This window comes from Chionomys nivalis, chromosome 21 (assembly GCF_950005125.1).
Source record: "Chionomys nivalis chromosome 21, mChiNiv1.1, whole genome shotgun sequence".
In the NCBI taxonomy this organism is placed as follows: domain Eukaryota; kingdom Metazoa; phylum Chordata; class Mammalia; order Rodentia; family Cricetidae; genus Chionomys; species Chionomys nivalis.
In genome coordinates this window covers 47086138-47105731 of record NC_080106.1, presented here as the reverse complement: position 1 = coordinate 47105731, position 19594 = coordinate 47086138, and the positions used below count along the sequence as shown (strand labels likewise).

Below are 19594 nucleotides of genomic sequence, written 5' to 3'. Positions count from 1 at the left end.
ACTGTAGAATCTCATTAAATAAATAAGCAATAAATAGAATAAAACATACAACTTCAAGAGATGATCAAGTGGTAAAACCCAGACCATAAGATGTTTATTTAGCTTTAAAAAACATCCTCAGAGAACGAGAAAGAGTGCCTGAGCAGAACCTACGCAGTTCTGAGCCCAGAGACTCTCCATGGAATCTCAGCTTGCTATGCCTCAGACCTGCTTGACCCGTGCGTGCTCCTCCTCCATCTGTAGGATAACGAATCAATACCTGAAATTTGCTGGTCACTGTGAAGATGGACCAGGATGACCCAGGAAAACACCTGGCATCAACCTAGCTCTTGTGTGGTTTCCGTTCTCCTCTCCTCCCAGCACCCAGGTATCTGGCCTGTGTGTCTACTATGTCAGATTGGGCTCTCGTCAGCTGACTGCTCCCTGCACTGGATCATGGTCTTCTCAACCAAAGGAGACAGGAAACGGCTGGCTGTTAGCAACCACAGAATCCAGATACCAAATGTGTCCAGTCATCAGGAAAATCTTACAATTCTGGCACAGCCAATAACGGAGGGGGAATCTTCAACTCAAGCCGTGCCAGAGGCTTCCAACCACAGGCACTCCCTCCTCCTGCACGGAGGCTGTGGTGGCCCTGCTGGTGTGGGCCATGGCCTCTGCTCCTCTGCTCTGGTTTTCTCCTGAAGCATTTGACTTTCTCCAGGCATCTCCAGGCCATGTTCATGAGCATGGACATGGCATTGTTCATCATGTGCTTCCCTTCCTAGTAACTTCTTCAAAAACCATTACAAATACTTCCTGCCTTTGCTTGCGAACCTTTACTCTCTCTTTCCCTTCTTCCCTCCCTCCTCCCTCTCTCTTCATTCCTTTCTCTCGTCTCCCTCCCTCCCTCCCACTCGTGCTCTTCTTTTTTGTTTTCAGCAATTCCATGCATTATTTTCTACCTCTTTGACTTTGCAACTGGTTTTAACCCCTCCTTTTATTAATTTATTCATCACCCACCTGCTATAGAGCAGGCACTATTGCATGTATAAAAACATGCATAAAATGAGCACTTAATCCATGCTCATAAGTCCATCCACTAAAGACAATAATAAGCACACAACAGGAAGTGAACCGGGAAAAAGTTGCCTAATTCTGCCCAGTAGCTGTAACCATGGAGGAGAAAAACAAGAAGGGCCTCTCTGCTCTCTGAAGCCAAAGGAGAACATTATCAAGCCAGGCAGCCACCCAGCCACTCTCTAAGTGGAGAAAAGAATATGAACATAAAAAGGTGAATGGGGCATGAAGTAGGGATTGCATAAGCAATCACTCAGTACACATGAAACAAGGGGTACCTAAAGAGGAAGAGCTACAGGGGCTCAGACAGTATCTTCAGGGTCTAGACGGCCAAACTTCATTTTCATGCCGAAGCCTGAAAGAGCCCAGGGCCGACCTGAGACAGCAGCATGAAGGGTGGGTTATAAGCCCTGAGATAGATAGATAGGGGAAGGGAAGATGGAGGTTAAATAAAAACATACGGGGGAAAGCTACTCACTTATCTGGGAGAAAAGTAAGACCATACACGACAGCAGGGCCGGAGGTGGATGCATGACCACGTGAAGAGATGCTATGTTATAGAGTCGATACGAATGGTGACCAATGCGGCGAGATGGATGAGACAGGGATGTGAGAGGTGTGTCTGAACTGTGAGGACAGCATCCCAGGAAGGAAGAGAAGGAAGGAAACCCGCAGCATTCTATCTTGCCTATGTAACTATGAAACCTCTGAGGCAGATGAGCTGGATGGGCAGCGTCTTACTTGGGGTTTATAACTAAAACCAACTTGGGGAGGAAAGGGCTTATTTGGCTTCCATATCCTGAGTCAGAGTTCATTGAGGGAAGTAGAGGCAGGAATCTGAAGGCAGGAACGAAAGCAGAAGCCGCGGAGGAGGAACACTGTTTACTTAACTGTTTCTCCTGGCTTGCTCGGCCGGCTTTTCTATCACTCAGGACCATCTTCCCAGAGTCAACACAGCCCACAACGGGCTGGGGTCTCCCACGGTTGACGAAACAGGAAAAGGTTCCACGGGTCAATCTACAGGGGCCACATTCTCAGTCAAGTTTCCCTGTCTCAAATGACTCTAACTTTCTTCAAGTCGACAAATGACTAAGCAGGACAGGTGGTAATCAGCGGCATTCACCTTCAACAGAGGAGCCAGGAAGTCACCGGATAATGCAGCGCATCTTTACAGACCAACAATACGACACGTGTATTTACAGGAGAAAGGCATGTTCATTTAGTGAGACCCTATCAAAAAGATAATAAACAAACAAATAAAAACCTGTGCTGGTTTCACTTAAGAATGTCCGACAAAGCAGTAAAAACTATTCATTCTACTGAAAACTGATCTTGGACTAAATATCTTTTTGATGTTACAGGTGATGTAATATTGTATGCAGTCACAGTTCTTTCTGCCGGTGCTGCGGTTTGAGGTTATACTAGGGAAAAGAACATGTATGTCTGTTTGCCTAGGAGCCCAGCAAGGCACTGTTTTCATGGTGTATTACTTTTAATTGAAAGGATAACTGACAAATCACGGTCATTCAAATGTGGGCCACTGGCAGATTATTTCTTGGAAATGAATGAAGTCAAGCTACTACTTCAAGGAAAGGCTGACAGTGTTCTCAGCCAGTGATAAGATTCATGCTTTCAAGCGACATTAAAATTTTGGAAAACTTGTTTGCTACACTATGAACTTGACAGATTCTCAATACCCTACTTAAAGACTTTTTCATATAACATTCTTGCAGATATAAATAATTTCTACATTTATAATAAGACATACCAAAATTTCATAGATCTAGATAACACAGGGAGTCGATACTTCCCAAATGTCCAATACTGACATTATATACACAATGATCCAGTCAAAACACAAGACAGCTCGGTAGATTTGAATATAGCAGACACGAAAAGTTCGTTGCAATGTTTGGACTCAACGCTGCAAATAATCTTCAAGATCTCAGTGTGGTTCAAAAAAGACCCACAGTTACCTGCACAGGTGACAACACAACTGTGTGATGGCGGACTATCCTCCCTAATGGTGCGACAGATTAAACACACCGACCGACACAATAATCCGCTTTCCTCTAGGGAGCCAGCTACTAGAGATGTGCAGAAACATACAAACATCGCTTACTTCACTCACGCACTTTTGGAAAAAAAATACATGCTTTTATTAAAAATAAACTACTTACAATTAACACATGCTGGGTTAAATTGATTATTTTTAGCAATAGAAACATTTAACTTCTCTGTTTCAATCTCTAATACATGGCAATACACAAAAGGTCTTTGCAGCCTTCATTAACTTCCAAGGGGCTTAGAAAGATTCTGAGAATATGGAAAAAAAAATACTTTTCAAAAGAAAAAAGAAAAGGGAGGGGAGGAGGGAGAGAGAGAGAGAGAGAGAGAGAGAGAGAGAGACACGAGGGAGGGAGGGAGGGAGGGAGGGAGGGAGGGAGGGAGGGAGGGAGGGAGGGAGGAAGGAAGGAAGGAAGGAAGGAAGGAAGGAAGGAAGGAAGGAAGGAAGGAAGGAAGGAAGAGCCTGATTCCCAAAGCTTGAGAGCCAGTGTCTCGGCAGTGTAAGCACCTGGGACACGATGGCATGCACACACAGGTCTCTGGAGGTTCTTAACAGCAGAAAGTGGAAACAAAGCCAGCACCTCTGCAGAGTTTCTCCAGTGTCCTATTAGAAGCCTTGAGAATAAGAGGCCCAGCTCCATCCACCTACATGGATACGTCTTAGCAAGGCAGTCACGGAATGAGAATACCGAAGCACAGAAGGCAAGTGTCCTAAGACTACCACCTTTATAAATATCGAAGAGAGTTAGAATGCAAAGGAACCAATTGACTGAAATTGGGGTAAAATCAAGAGTTGTGGGGGTAACAGGGAAGGATACACCCGGAGAGTCTCACTCATCACACTGCTTTTATTGGTAGCCTCTCTTCCCTGTGTTTCATTACAGATGCGTAAGTTAGACAAGTCTTCTCTTGTAAAAGGCAATGCACTAGACCTTTCCTTCCCCACATGTGCAGCACAATGTACAGGTACATGCTTGCATGCGCACATGGAAGCCAGAAGTTGAAAACGTCTTCTATTGCCTTTCACTGTGGTTACTGAGGCAGGGTCTCTCACTGAAGCTGGAGCTTCAGTATGGCTGGTGTAGCTAACCAGCATGCCCAGAAGGTCTATCTGCACCTCCCAAGTGCTGGCATTGTAGGCAGGCCCCACACCTTCTCCCGAGGGTGCTGGGGATCTTAACTCTGTACCTCATGCTTGAGTAGAAGCACGTTATCCACCCAGTCGTCCTCACAGACCCCGAACTAGAACTTTCCCACCAATTATGCTAGAGGTGAAAGGGGGGCAAGAAGGGAAGCCCCAAGAAGCCCTCTTAGTGCAAGGTTCTCTTCCTAGATATCATAATGGTGGATCCATAGCCATTCATCCTAATTGCTCTTTCAACTGAGACCTCTCTGCTTTGAAAGGTGATCTCCTTCATGAACCCACACCCTCCACCCCATTTTAACACAGGGAAGACCACACTCCACGGCTGATTTCTGAGCTACATGAAGCCTCCTCTCTAACCACTTTGCCCGGCCTTCCATCTTTCCGTCTGGACCCACTGGTTTAGGGACACGCCTCCTTTCAGTGGCTTCTTATTATTCTGGGTTCCTTTCAACCTCTCTTGGCTGCTGTCATTTCTTCTATTTGGAATGTTCTCTCTTCTCAGCATCCATATCCACCATGTCCTTGTGGACACTCCTGATGCCACCAGCAGGAATCTTTTACCCGTCCCTCTTAGGCTGTGTCCCCACAAACTTCTGCACAAACATTACAGAATGTTGTCCCATACAAAGTCACAGAATACTGTCCCATGCTTGTTATAATGTCTCTTTGTATGTGTCTGCTGATTGTATCATACTAACATACAAAGACACTATGGTGGGGTGTGCTTTTCAGAGTTCTGTGCTTAGGCCCATGTAAGCAGTCAACAGAACACGGGGACGCAGCTCCCACGAGATCTCCAGCGCCTGGCTCCACCGTGATACCTTGTGTCGGCCACAGTACTTTGGAACACCGAAAAGCTAACAGTCCAGCTATTGAAAGAGGTGTCCCCAAGGTGAGAACAGGTTCCAGTTTTACATTGATAATAGGAAAGTCAGCAGAGCAACGCTTCCTTTATAAAATTCTTTCTCGCAAAACAAGGTTGTTTTAGAGTTCAATACTTCTTACCACTGTGCCCCCAAACTTAATAACAGAAGTCCCTAGAAATCCATCCCTGACAGACAGGTTAAGTGAACTTCTCCATACACACAGGATTTATCTCTCAGTGTTGGAGAGTTGCTGGCACTTTGGGGACAGGGAACAGGGTTTTGTTTTGTCTGCATATTGATTGACTGATGGACTAACTTGAACTTATAGTCCTCTTGCCTCAGCCTCTCAAGCCCTGGATTACAGGTATATGTCATCACATCCATTGGAATGGGGGCTCTGTTGTTTGTTTTGTTTTTAGTATTCTCTCTCTCTCTCTCTCTGATTCTCCCCCTCATCTCCCCTGCCCTCCAGTTTTTTTTTTGTTTTGTTTTGTTTTGTTTTGAAACAGGTTTCTCTGTGGACCCCTGGTTGTCCTGGAACTCTCTTTGTGGACCAGGCTGGCCTCGAACTCAGATATCTGCTAGCCTCTGTCTCTCCAGCGCTAGGATTAAAGGAGCATGCCACTACCGCTCAGCTTCAATAACACTGTTCGTCTGATCAAATAAAAATTATCCTCCTCGGTAACTTTCATCCAATTTGTCCTGGGACCTTTTCTGCTTAGCAACTCCTTTGCTTAAGAAAACAATTTTCAGGGGCTGGAGAGATGGCTCAGTGGTTAAGAGCATTGCCTGCTCTTCCAAAGGTCCTGAGTTCAATTCCCAGCAACCACATGGTGGCTCACAACCATCTGTAATGAGGTCTGGTGCCCTCTTCTGGCCTGCAGACATACACACAGAATATTGTATCCATAATGAATAAAAATATTTAAAAGAAAACAATTTTCAGGCTGAACTAGAGCAACTCCCCCCTCTCCACTAGGCTCTTAATACGAGGTACACCCCCAAACTACTTGCTAAACTCCACACGTCCCCAGTCCCTGATGCGAACACCTCCATTTTGCTGGGGACTAAAGGAATGTACAAGAAAAGCATCAGCTGCCATCTGAACGGACAACAGAACACAGAAGACAGCCCGAGAACGTCACTCCCTTTATCGCCGACAGAACTCCATGCCTTTGGCTGTAGATAGCAAGAATGATTTTGATCCGCTCCCCCTTTCAGATAAAGCACTCCCAATTGTTCAATAATTAATTCTTCGGACGATGACTTCAAGAGTTTACAACAATCTTCCTGCCTCCCTTCTGGTGAATAGTTTACCAATTTCACTTTTACATCAGAGCATTCAGTCTGGGTTCAATACTGGAGCTATAGGTCCACGCATTTACAGGAGTAATGGAGCACCCTTGTTTTGAGTGCGGCCCTGAAATTCCATGAGACAACCATATGCAGATGCATCCATATTTCAAACAGATGCTGAATTTTAAATACTATTTCTTGACTGCAGCAGGGATGGAAGTTGAAAGAAGGGGACTTCATGCATTTTAAACATTTGCATCTAGAGCTAATCAGTTATATTAAGCATGTGCTACTTTCTCATTAAAAGCCAATATAAGAGGCTAGAGACATAGATCACTGGTTCCGAGCACTTGTTCAACTCCCAGCACCCACATGGTGGCTCACAACCATTTGTAATTCCAGTGCCAGTGCGTCTGAGGCCTTCTTTTGACCTTTGTGCGCTCACATGGTGCACATACATATATGAGGGCAAAACATTCATATGCATTACATAAATCTTTAAAATCATGACTTGAAAGGGATGAGGTTCGGTGGCAGAACACATGCCTCGGGTGCATAAGACCTTAAGCTCTCCCCACCAAAAGTCAATACGGTTAATAATAAGAAGTCCACACTTCTTCCTATCCTACTCCAAATGACTGGCCATCCTTAGACAACCCCTCCAGAGGGGGCTGAAGCAGCTTCTCACACATACCAGACCTTGATTCAGAGCTGAATTGCTTTTCATTGGCTTGATTTAGTCGCTCAATAGGTCCTCATCTTGTCAAAGATTTCTCTGGTTCCAGCTTTATCGAGACCATGGGATTCTTAAACCACCTTTAAACTGACATGGTGGGCACATACATGATCCCAGAACTAGGGAAGCTAAGACCTGGAGATCATGAGTCAAGGCCAGGAGAGCATAGTGAGTTCAGTCCAGACCACACAGTCAGAGTCTCAAGACAGAGACAGGCAACTCACAGACCCGCACCACGTCTATAATGAGGCAGTCTAACCAAACCCAAACACTACTATGGAACTATGAAATTTCTCCTCCCACAATCATCAGAAACCAAGTAACTATAATTTGATCTCTCCCTTTCTAAGGTCATATTCAAATCAACAAGTTCATAGTTGAAGTTCACTGTCTTCCAGAGGAGGCTTTTCTGGAGCATAGAGTCTTCAGAACAGTCCTTCCTCTCATACAGTGAGCATCAGATCAGGCCTCTGACGCACACTGCACATCACCGTTTGACTAAGGTCAAAAGCCCAGATCTAGAATCTTCAAGGAAAGAAATACTATTAGTGACCGCTTTCAAGAATCATGTAAATCCAAGCATTCTGAAGACCACACAGGACATGATCTCTGAGCTACTGTGAAGCAAGACCCAGGGAGACCTGGTGGCCCTCAGCCACTCGGGACCTATCACAGGACCTGCCTCTGGCAGCCCTGATGCAGCTAGCCTTGAGCTGCTTTTCTCTCTCTGACACAGTTTCTCCCTTTCTGTCAATAACTGTGGGAAGCTGTTCCCCTCCACCTGCTTCACAGGCAGATGATACCAGCGAAACAGCTTTCGGAACCAAAGCCACGAAAACAAGATGTTAGTGTAAAGCAGTGTTAGCCACTTCACACGGTGAAATTACTTCAGCAACACAGCGGTTAAATAACTTTCCCAAGGCCACAGAGCACAGAAGTCTTGGTGGAAAGAGAGAGAGAGAAGGCTGTGCTCTGGCAGTGGGGTGGACACACGTGAGGGATGACACAAACTTGGTTCTTCTGGCCAGCACAGGTTCTCCCTTGGGCCTTTGTTTACCAGCCTGGACAAGCTGGAGCCAGTTGATCAAGTCCCGGTTTTAAGATCTAACGAAGTATGGTCACTTACTTGCCTGGACTCAAAGCCTCATATCTTGGTGGCTGAGATGACATCATCCCAGAGTGGGATAGTCCTGGCTAATTCAGGAATCCTCAGCTCTCCCTGTTCATTTAGATGTCTGGGGAATTTAATTTTACAAAGGTTGCCTCCAAGCCAAGTGAATTAAGTCTGGGGGTGTCTGTGTCTTCTAGACTCCCAAGGCTCACGGACAACCGCAGATTTGAGCTGCCTAAGGGTGATCAGAAACAGAAAGGCAGTATGATTATCCAAGCACAACGTGAGAAATCCCAGGGCTCCTCAGCCGGAATGCAGCCACCTCTCAGGTACCGGTGCCACCAGCAACTCCGAAATACACACTACGTGTTGGGCATGCATATAAAATTTTATGTACCTGAACTCATGCAGCCCCTCCTAGAACTTGCCTTCAACCATTTTACAAGTGAGAAACCCTGGCATAGCCAGGACCTGCACCCCTACCTGGTGGTGCTTCTTGGGATCGGCCCTACAATAGGGTTCGCACTACCATTGACAGGGTGCTAAATTAAAAGATCAGAAAATGCTTCTGGATGCAGAACAGCTCCTAATCCAATTGCCTTCGGGGACGGCCAGGAAAGAGACAGGGGAGGTGCGCAGGTGTACCTACATATGGGGACACGGTGACCGAGTGGCAGGAACTGTGGCAGACTGACAAGCACATGCCCTGGGAAGGAGACAGCCGCCACTAACTACAACAGATTGCTGCCATGTGGGGAGGTGGGCTGGTGCTGCCTGCTCTTCCAAGTGTTCAGAAGAAGCTGGAAATACATGTCTCTCTCTCTCTCCCTCTCTCTCTCTTTCTCTGTGTGTGTGTGTGTGTGTGTGTGTAAAATCTCCAATTTCCAAAATGCTGTCGGAAGTTTTAGACATGGGGTGTGAGTCAGAACACACGAGAGTGGCTCCTGTCTGTGGCCTGTAGCATGAACGATCATGCAACAGACACACACCCCTCAAGATTTTCAGATCCGCGGGATATGCTCTCTTGGACTGGTCCCTGTGATTAAAGACAGGAAACTCACTGTCTCTGATTTGTGCCAACTCTGAACTGTGACCCATACAACATATGTAAAACCCAGTGTCAATTTCCTCTCGGTCATTTTAATCCGCAGACTGCCTGTTGACGGAATGACTAACAAACTTTCATTACACACCTACCCTCCCTTCAGTTTCACTGGAGGTCACTGTAAGAGGATTCATTGTCCTTACCTTCGAGTAAAATCCTGTCATAATTCATATGGCTATTGCACAACTTAGATATGATTCTGGCCAAATCACATATACAAAGGAACTCATTCCTTCAGCAACAGCCCTATTATAATATTGTTGGCCTGCAGAATAAGTGTTAGTTCAGCCCTGCAATAATAGCCTCATAAATGAACTTTACCATATTATATTGTTATTACTCACTCCGCTAATGAGAGCTATGAAAAAACAGGACAAAAATTAAAAACACAGAAACTGCCACATGAACTTCGAGATTGGAATTTTGGCTAATCACAATCTACACATGCAAACATGTCTCACATGCTTCTGTGCATAGTCTACTGACTTTATTCTTCCTATGTAGCAGGCACTAATTAGGCATGGGTTTATATATATACACATAATATTTATATGTATTTAGACAGTCCTAATGATGACTCTAAAGATACGGGAACTGTTACCGCTAAAGCTGAAGAAACTGGATGACAGAGAAGTTAAGTCATTTGTCCAAGGTCACACAGCTAGCCAGTAGCAGAGCTGGGATCTGAACAGCCCAGCACGAGAGCCTGTACACTTGACCGCTACCCCGTGAACTTCAAAAGCACATGAGCCCTTTGTTTTCACTTTACTCATACAGTGTGCAGCGAAGGGAAAAGAAGCCAAAGTCACAGAGGATATTTGCTCTCTCTCATTACAAAACAAGAGCTTTTTAAAACCCACCACCAGACCCCTTAACTTGAGAAAACTCTCTCACCCTCCATAAGCACAGCAGCTTGTTTCAAAGGCTCAGAGAAGTTGAGAACTACTGATCCACCATGGAAACACGATCGTTCTCTCCTGGCCTTCCTCAGTCCCCTTTGAAGGCCATCTTCTCCAGAGCACTCAAAACAATCCACCCTGAGAGGCACACCTCTGGCTCTCACCTGTCTACTGTTCCCTACACCTGCTTCTAAGGGTGGCTAGCCACCTTTCTGACCTGCACAGAAATTAGAAGGAGAAGGCAGAAGTTACTGGGGCTTGGTTTCACAGGCTCAGAGGCCTCTAAATCTATTCCTTTACTGACAGAGAAATGGACTGGGCTTGCTCTTCCCACCCCAGCACTGGGAACTGAACCCAGATCCTCATACATCCTAGGCAAGCACTCTACGATTGAGCAACATCTTTCAATGCCTTGATTTTTCTTTAAAATAGAGGCAGAGTACCTGACCATGTAAGTACTGCAGAGGCAGAACTTTGGTGGCAAAGGCTGTCTTTGCTATCAGAAGGCACTGAACTGTTGAAGAAAATATCCTTTTTAGGTATACAGAATCAAGCCTCTTGCATCCTTGATTTAATATAACCTTAGGTCACTATTTGGAAAAGCAGAATCTCTAACAGTCTCACTCTGACCTCAGACTATGGAAAGGTATCACTGTGCACTTCATAAATTACCCAGACTACAGTGTGTGTGCATGTGCATGTATGTGTGTGTGTACAATTAGGTTGACATTTAGAAAATAAACAGCAATATGCGGCCATGTGGCTTATGATGAGTATCAAGGTAAAGTCTGACTGCAATCTCTGACGTTCCCTTGCATCTGCATCAGGTCTACCCAACAAGAGTCATCAGACAGGCCCTACTGCTGCGCCTACTCACACACTGTTCTCTCTCCAGCATCATAAACACAATATCTACAGACAGAGGGTAGAAATACCAAACTCACCAACAGAAGGGAGACAACGGCTAGGAACTTAGCCCGTCAAACACTCTCAGTTGTTCCCAGTATCTGTGCATTGTGCATTATTTTCTTATAAAATATGACAGAAGACATCTTGGCTACCTTGAACCATAGAGCACTCCGTACACTTAGCCCTAGATGGTATGAATTACTAAGCTACACCTTCCAAAGGAGGAGGCAGGAAAGAGTGGGCGGGAAGGCAGCAGCATTCACAAGACTGAACCCCCAAAATGGAACTTTAATGGATACATTGCCAGGGCCAAAATAAGTAATGAAGTCAAAGAAATACACACACACACACAAACACACACACACACGCACACACCTCTTACCGTAAGTAGACCCTGTCTGAATTTCTTTCCAAAGTAAAAACCCAAGTTCTATTCCTTTCCAACAGAGCCCTCAGCAGTGTAAATGTTCATGCTAGAACTCTTTAACATACCCCAAAGTCCCATTTTGTAGGTCACACCCTCATTACCTTGGCCTGCCACCAGTCTGATTAAATTATAGAAAATTACTGTTATATCACTCGGAATAGCAAGGTCAGCACCAGGATGTTCTGTTTGTTGTTGACTCTCGGATCCTAATACTCCGCCAGAGATTTAAAAAGGAAGAGGACAGGGCGACTTCGAATGAGGACTAACGGATATTTTAACTTCTTCAGAGTAAGGTGGCATCAGTCAGCCCCGGCTGTTGGCCGTGGTCACCAGTCATAGCACTAAGCAAGCCTCACACAGTGCAGCAAGGTGGGCACCTCCATCCTTTCCTTCAGACTGTGGGCTATATATAGGCTGACTCTGCATCCTACTCTCCAAACAATTCCTGTATTGAAACTTCACCCCAGTACGATAGTGTCAGAAGGATGGTCTTTGCAGGGCGGCTAGGTCATAGGGGCATAACCGTGACGAAAGAGGCCCCCAGCCACTTAGTCACCCCTTCCACCACTGAGTACACCAGAAGGCAGCACTGTCGGAGAAAAGACGGAAGTCTTTACCACATAACACCAGATCTGTGGTCACCCTGATTTTGAACTTTTTAAGTAAAACAACTATGAAAAAAGTTGTGTTGTTTAATAAAGTATCCGACCAAAGGCATTGTGTTACAGTAATTCCAGTCAGAGAGGACACCTGCTCTTCCGATTTACACATGAGTGGCCAGAATTAGGAACATGGAATGACAGAACTTTTTCCCTTTTGTAAACTTCATGCCCAGGTAGGATCTGAACCCAAACTACTGGGATTATTAAATAAACTACTTTGCCAACCCCAACCACCACCACATACTTCTAATCTAGCTTTATCTCCAAATCCATGTTGATGCTAATTGATAAGCAACGTTTAAACCCAGGAACCTGCCTGGGTATCCCAGCGCAAACTCTCCTTTGGGATGCCTCGTTCTGCATATTCCTCCAAGCAGAGATTGTCCGCACCTCCCTGAGAACCCTTTACCAGAGGCCATCCAAAGTTTCTCAACTACAAAGTGCACACGGCACAGCGGCACTCGGGTGAGCAGAAAGCTTTGCAATTTAGACTTCTCCAGTGTGATACCCTAACGCCTTATGAGAGAGACTTGTCAACTCACACCAGCTGTGCCATCTTGAGAGCGAGATGGCAGCACAGATAAATTAAAAATCATTTTTTTTATTAGAAACTATTTTGAAGCATTTGAGGGAATGCGATTTTTTTTTTTGAGCCACCTTCTGTATTTTAATGGGAAACCCCGTGATCGCCTCCTTACTGTGTTAGGGATGCACGGGTGCTCCTTTGGGGGAACAGATAGCAATGATCCCCAGAATCATTAGATTCCTGAGTCATTAGACCTGTCTGACAAGAGCTGTGAAATACTCTGCTACTTCGGACTGAAAGAGTTCCCCGTGGGTTAGTCAGGTCATAGTGCCTGGTCACTGCAAAAATCAGTAAGAAATAAAAGCAGAGTTAAGTTCCTTTCCTTGCCCCCCCCCACACACACACACGCCACACAGAGAGACAGACAGAAACTGACTCACAAAAGCATAAAAACAAAGGATCCAGTTGCTTTTCAGTCATTTTGCTTCCCAGTTTTACTAGAGAGCGGTGTTTGTTAAAGGAGAACACAACAACCTGTACTGATCTTGATTCACAACTGAGTAAACAGTGAAAATACTCGAATAATAAAACAACTGTTTCATTAACTTTTCCTTCGTGCTCCCCCTCGGGAATAGGAATCAGGCAACTCCCCACGATAAATAGGACAGAGTCTCACCTCATCTGTGTGTATGGGTAAACTGAGGCTGATGGGGAAATGGGGCTACAGATACAATAAATGCACTAGAGTGACCTTCCTGGTCCCTCCCTCTTAGCTTCAGGACCCCACACATAATGCTTGAGAAGTCTGCCACACAGCTTCCCTCCCTTCCTTTCCTGGTGAGCAGAGCTTCTGAAGTTACACTGTTTGGGATTCTGATAGAGGTGAGCGCCTGGCTCAGCTCGAAGGCCCTCTGGGCCATCCTTTGGAGCTGGCACTGAACTCTTAATGAAAGAACTTTTGTGAACAAACCATCAACAGCAGTGGAATCACATTTTAGATCCCCAAATGAAAACTATCGCATTAAACCAAGAAACAGAGGCCTTTATTTTGAATAATAATCTTTAAACCTCACCCTCAAATATAACGTAGACTTAACATTTTGGCTGGGTGGTACCTCCAAAAGTTAGTACAGCCCTTCTCTGTGACATGTAGATGCTTCATCTCCATAGGACATATATCACTTTTTCTGTGTATGCATGAGGAGACCCATGTAACATAAACTAATACACACACACACACACACACACACACACACACACACTTACTTTTGAGGCCCAGAAGGAAATGACTACAGAATTTTTAAAAAGAAACTCAAGGCTGAGGTTAGGAGTGTCAGGTTAAAGGCTTGCCCATCTCCAAAGCTAATTCGGTTCTGAACAGTCCCAGGGGTGTCTAGCTGAACAGAAGGAACTAGGAAACCTTAGCAGGACAGAGCCCAGCCTGGGGAATTGCTAGTACTCTGTGCCAGGAGCCGAGGCTCACCCCAGACTTGATATCAGATAATACCAAGTGCTCGCCTGGATTTCCAGGACTAATCCACTCTATGATGGACCATCCAGGTTCTCCAGTGTCTGCGCTGTCCAGTGGGAAAGCAGTGGGCTTTGCAGGGCCAGACTGTTCCTGGACAGTGTTGTTCAATGCGAAAGAACTCCACGCACAGAAAACATCTGTATGTGGCAACGGTGGGCGCTCAAAAACTCTGCAGCCATATTGCGAGGGCACAAAGGTAAACAGTGCTGGCAGAAATGAAAAGCATTTAACAGCACAAGTGTGGTGTGTGAGAGCGTGTGTATGTGTGTGTGTCTCACACACACGTGCGACATTTCTTACATGCTTACAGGTGCTTTCAGTTTTAAAACCAACACACCAACAGTGGCTTTGGTAACTTCTGCCTTTATTCAAGTGTTCTTTGGCTTCAGAAGCAATTTAAATTTCTCCAGCTCCTTCATTTAGTCACCTCCGTGCCTCAACTACAAGACACATCACTTTTTTTAGGGCCAACTTTTAGATCTGTCTCTATATAACGTCTTAAAACTCCAAGATGACTTCTACCAGGCACCTTGAATCTCCAGACTCAACTGCATTTTAACCATGATACAGCGTAGTTCTCCCAGGGAAGGGGCTCTTTTCTCACACCTAAGTAACAGCTCAGTACAGAAAACCAGGTCGGAGACAGACAGCTACATTCTGTAGTAGATGGAGTCTAACATTCACTCTTACCCAAGTTGGTATGCCTTAATGTCTATATATCACTTTCAAGTTTCTGGGATCCTCACTGGGCTCTTAGCAAGACCTGGGTTACTGTGCCTGACTTGCATAATACATCATTTGCCCAGAAATTGCTCTTAGTCAAAATGTAAATTGCTTATAAACACGTGCAACACTCCCCCAGCTTAGAAAAGGCAGAACATATTCACCAAAAAAAAAAAAAAAAAAATCCATTCAATGCAAAAAGTGGTGGAAACGCTTTACAAATTAAGGCTTCCCCGAAAAAGGGGGGGGGGGGGGCACGTTTGCTGTGCTTCCAAAAGTAAAATGCTTCTGACTTAGGTAAAAGTACCTTTACGTGACTGCTAGAGAGAGAGAGGTGATTTCTTTTTAAAGTGAGAAGATAATAGTATTCAATAAGAGAACAAGGAAGGAACCCACTCTCAAAAGCCAACTTCATCAACAGGCAGCAACCCGCAGGAGAGGCCCACCAGACACCCGAGCTAAAATGGAGCCTGAATTTCCTCTCAGACTGAGGGTAGTCGCAGGAGGTCAGGGTCAAGGTCACCGGCAGGGCAGGCTGCAGCTGCCCGGCTGCTCAGTTCACCACGGGAGGGGCGGCGTTCTAGCAGCCTCAGCCGAAACTGATAAATCCCTTCTCCTCTCCCACCCTCCCTCTAACTCCGCCAACATTTTTTTTAAGCAGGGGGAGAAGAAAAGAAAGGAAAATGACCAAGTAACCTAACCGCCCCTGTTTCGCTCACAAGCTCATCAGCTCCCAAAGTTGCCATCTAAGGGCAAGTTCGCAGAGAACACTGAAGCCCATTTTGTGCGAGCAGGGCAAGCCTCCCGCGGTGGCGCCCGCCCGGGACACCAGCCTCCCTTCCCTGCCCACGCGCGTCCGAGGAGAGGGGCGCCCGGACCGGCCATGTGCACGCACACTTCCACCAACTGCTGCGAGTTTTCTGTGAATCACAGCGCGGAGCCTCCCGCCTCGTCCGCCCCGACTGCGCCGCCTTCTCCTCGCACAAAATTTTCCTGCACACATAACCGCCTGCGAGTGATTTTATGTGCATATATATTACATATGTGATATTATCCCCAGAACCTCTAGCGGGCAGGCGAAGAAAGGACTGCACGGGGGCATTTTTTTTTTTTTCCCTAAAGGAAGGGGGAAAAAAGCTCAACCCGAGCCCAGTGCGTCGACTCCTTGCGTACCGGGAAGGGGGAAGAAAAGAGGAATGTTTGCGGAGCGGAATGCCCGCGCGTGCCCTTGCTCGCCACTCCGGCCACAGCCCGGGTGCCTCCGTGCCCGCTGGGGCCAGGGCAGCCCCGCGGCCCCCTCGCGTGGGCACCGCCGCGGAGATTTCACGAGGGGGGAGATCGATCGCGCTCACCCGTCTGCGGCGGAAACACACACGCTCACACACAACCCGAGACACCATAACCTTAACCCTTCCCCCACCCTCCGTGAACTTCAGGTGACCGACCACGTCGGCCTGACACTCGCGCGGGCGGGCGGGCGCTCCAGCTCCACTCCCGCCCCCAGCCCGGGTTTTGCAGGATCGGGCTCTGAGCAGAGCCAAGCCGCCCAGGAGAGGGGAGCAGTGCAGGGGGGTGAGGGGGGGGGAGAGGAGAAACTGACCCTCCGTCTCCCCAGACCCCTCCCTCCGGCGCCTCCCGCGTCCCCTCCTCCCGCCACCCCGCCCCACGCCTTCTCCCCTGCCCCCTCTCCCCTGCATTCAAGGAGCCGGGCGGCCCCGGGGGGATATTTTTAGTTGCTTCTTTCTCCTTCACTTTTAGCTTCAGCAGCATCTCGGAACTCTCCGAGCGGAGACAGAGCTTGGGGGGACGAGGGGGGAGCCCGAGAGGGAGTGGGGGAAAAGTTAAGAGTCTCGCAAAGAAAAGCGGGAGGGCGGCGCAGAGGGACCCGAGGCGCGGGTGGAGGAGGGGACGGGGACCCGGCCGCGCAGCCCGGCGCGAGTCTCCAGTTGGCGTGTGTGGCTACGGCCCGGAGGGCTGGGATGCACTTTAGTCTCGGACTCTGCTCGGGCTGGCCAGGGAAGGGGGTCTGCGAGCCTGAGTCGCCCCGGCTCCGTCTGCTCCGCCTGACCCCGCATTTTATTGCGGCCGGGAGCCCTGCTCCGCCCTCCCCTAGGCTCTGCAGGGACCTCGCGCGCCGCGCGCCGCCCTGGCTGCCTCGCCTCAGCCTCGGCGCGGCTCCCGCACCCCACATCCGCTCTGCTGCCCGGCCTCGCCCCCCCCCGATCGGCCGCCCGCGCCCCCCGGCGCCCCCACACCCTCCTCGGCCGCCCCCGGCTCCCCCTCCGCCGCCGCCTCCACCTCCGCCTCCAGCTCCAGCCGCCCGCGGCTCCGCGGCCGACCCACCCCGGCGCAACCTTTAGCCGGAGACCGACCTCTCCGGTCCCCAGCCCGGCTGGCGGCCGCGCGCCCTCGCCCCAACACCCCCAATCGCCATGTCACGGCCCCGGCCCGGCGCGCGCTCCGACCCCGCACCCTCGGGCACCAGGATCTACACAGAATTTCTTTTTTCAAGATTGCAACCTCTCCCACCTCCCCCCACCCGCGACAAAAACCCGGCATCCACACTACTCCCCTCCTCCCTCCTCTCGCCCCCTCCCCCGCAACCCGGAGTGAGGAGGGGGAGGGAGAGGGAAAGGGGTAAAAAAGCCCGATCTCAAGGAAAAAAAGAGGGGGGCGAGAGAAAGAAAGAAAAAGAGAGAGAGAGAATAGAAAGGGCACGGGGCTGATCATCACCAACATGGCTGCCTCGGCATAGACCTAAACGAGGAGTAACCCGGGCTGTGTCTTTGTCAGTTTCACCTCTGTAACCCTAAACTAATGCAGAAAACAACGGCGGAGGCTGCGGAGGGGAAAGAGGAGAGGGAGGGCGAGAAAATGGCACGAGAGGAGGTGGAGAAGGGATGACTTACGTGAGGGAAGGCGCTTGGGCTGCTCCTGCTTCCTCCTGGGCATTTTCCCCCTTTTCTCACATTCTCCTCCTCGGTTAATGTGAGATCAAATAAACCCCCGTGGGGGCAGACAGGCAGACACTGGCAGGAGCGGGGAGGTAGTTGGGGGGCGGGCAGGGGGAAACCCCTTCTCTCCGGTGTGTGCAATGGGTTGAAGCTTGTTTCCTGGAGCCAGAAGAGGGGTTTTCTTCTTTCCTTTCTTTCTTTCTTTCTTTTTTTTCTTTTCTTTTTTTTTTTTTAATTTTTTGGTCGTGCACCTGGCTTGTCCCCGAGCGTAATATTCTTCAATGGAAACGGATCTAATAGGTGTGAGTGTGTGTGTGTCCTGTGCTCGCGTGTGATGGGAGGTATAAATAAATGAGCGCCGGTGCGGCGGTGTCTATGGCCGCGCGCTGTGTCTCCGAGCCCCTAACACTAATGTCGGGATCAAAGGGCAGCGGCGGCGGCAGCACAGCTCGCAGCTCGCTCTCTCGCTCTCCTCTCGCGCTCTCTCTCTCTCTCTCTCTCTCTCTCTCTCCCTGTCACACACACACACTCACACACACACACATACATACAGAGGCACAGACTGAGGGAAAGAGAGCTAGACACGCGCGCGCGCGCACACACACACACACACACACACACACACACACACACACACACACACAGCAAAGAGGAAGGTGCCCTAAGGCTCTCGGGGCGGACTCAGCCTTGCATTTACAACTGCTCTGTCTGGAAAGAATGGGGGGCGCGCGTGCGGGGGTGGTATGGACTTCTTCAAATCTATCCCGCTAGTCAGGGGGGGGTGAAAAAGTTTTCCCCCCCGCTACTGAAACATTATTTTACAGATTTATTTTTAAGGAAATAGGTTGCACTAAGCACTTTCTTTTGTGTATTAAACTACATTTGGTTCTGTATAAAATTCCTCATGCCTTTGTCACTGGAAGATTCACGCTCACTCCATCACCTTGAGTCTGGAGGTTACAGACTCAGTCATTCTCTTAAAACAGTGCAATGGAAATAAATATTTTTTTTAATTAAAAGGTAGCATATGGTGAGATCCGTAGGTGAATGGAATGAATGCCCAATTTTGGAGGGTCCGGTTGAGTTTAACACTTGAAAACTCAGCCTAAATGAAAATTACAGGTCCTTGGTCAAGAAAGAGGAAAAATAAGATTAGGTCACTCCTGAGGGTTGACTTAACTGCAACGTGATAGTCCTACTGTGCACACACAGCTATCTTAAAGTCTGAAATCTACTCCTCCCCCCTCCAGAACACAGGTAGCTGAAGTTCACCCTGAAGCAATCCCAGTGTGCACTCTGAGCACACTGCAATCCCAGTGTGCACTCTGAGCACACTGCAATCCCAGTGTGCACTCTGAGCACACTGCAACAGTTTTTATTAAAGCGATACACTTTCATTTCTTTACAAATCACACATCCTGCTTCAAAGAGACACACGAAGAGGGAAAGCAGAAAAGGACGGGTCTCCTCACAAAAGGTGCTCGGTGAAAAGAACAGTTCTTCCTCTAGTGTAAGCCATTTGGATAAAAGTTCACTGGGAGGTTGTTAATGATTTAAAACTCCAAAATCTGCTACT

The 19594-nt window shown here is 47.9% G+C and overlaps 1 protein-coding gene across 4 annotated transcripts in view; it reads right to left on the bottom strand.

Annotated features, from left to right (window-relative positions):
• The window catches only part of Znf827 (zinc finger protein 827), a 179849-nt gene extending 161342 nt beyond the window's left edge, over positions 1–18507 (bottom strand). For all 4 annotated transcript variants that reach the window (XM_057753775.1, XM_057753776.1, XM_057753777.1 and 1 more), the window contains exon 1: positions 17974–18507. In XM_057753775.1, the coding sequence (XP_057609758.1) occupies positions 17974–18016 (43 nt within the window). In that variant the 5' untranslated portion in view covers positions 18017–18507. The remainder of the gene's footprint in view (positions 1–17973) is intronic.
• Between the last annotated feature and the right edge of the window lie 1087 nt (positions 18508–19594).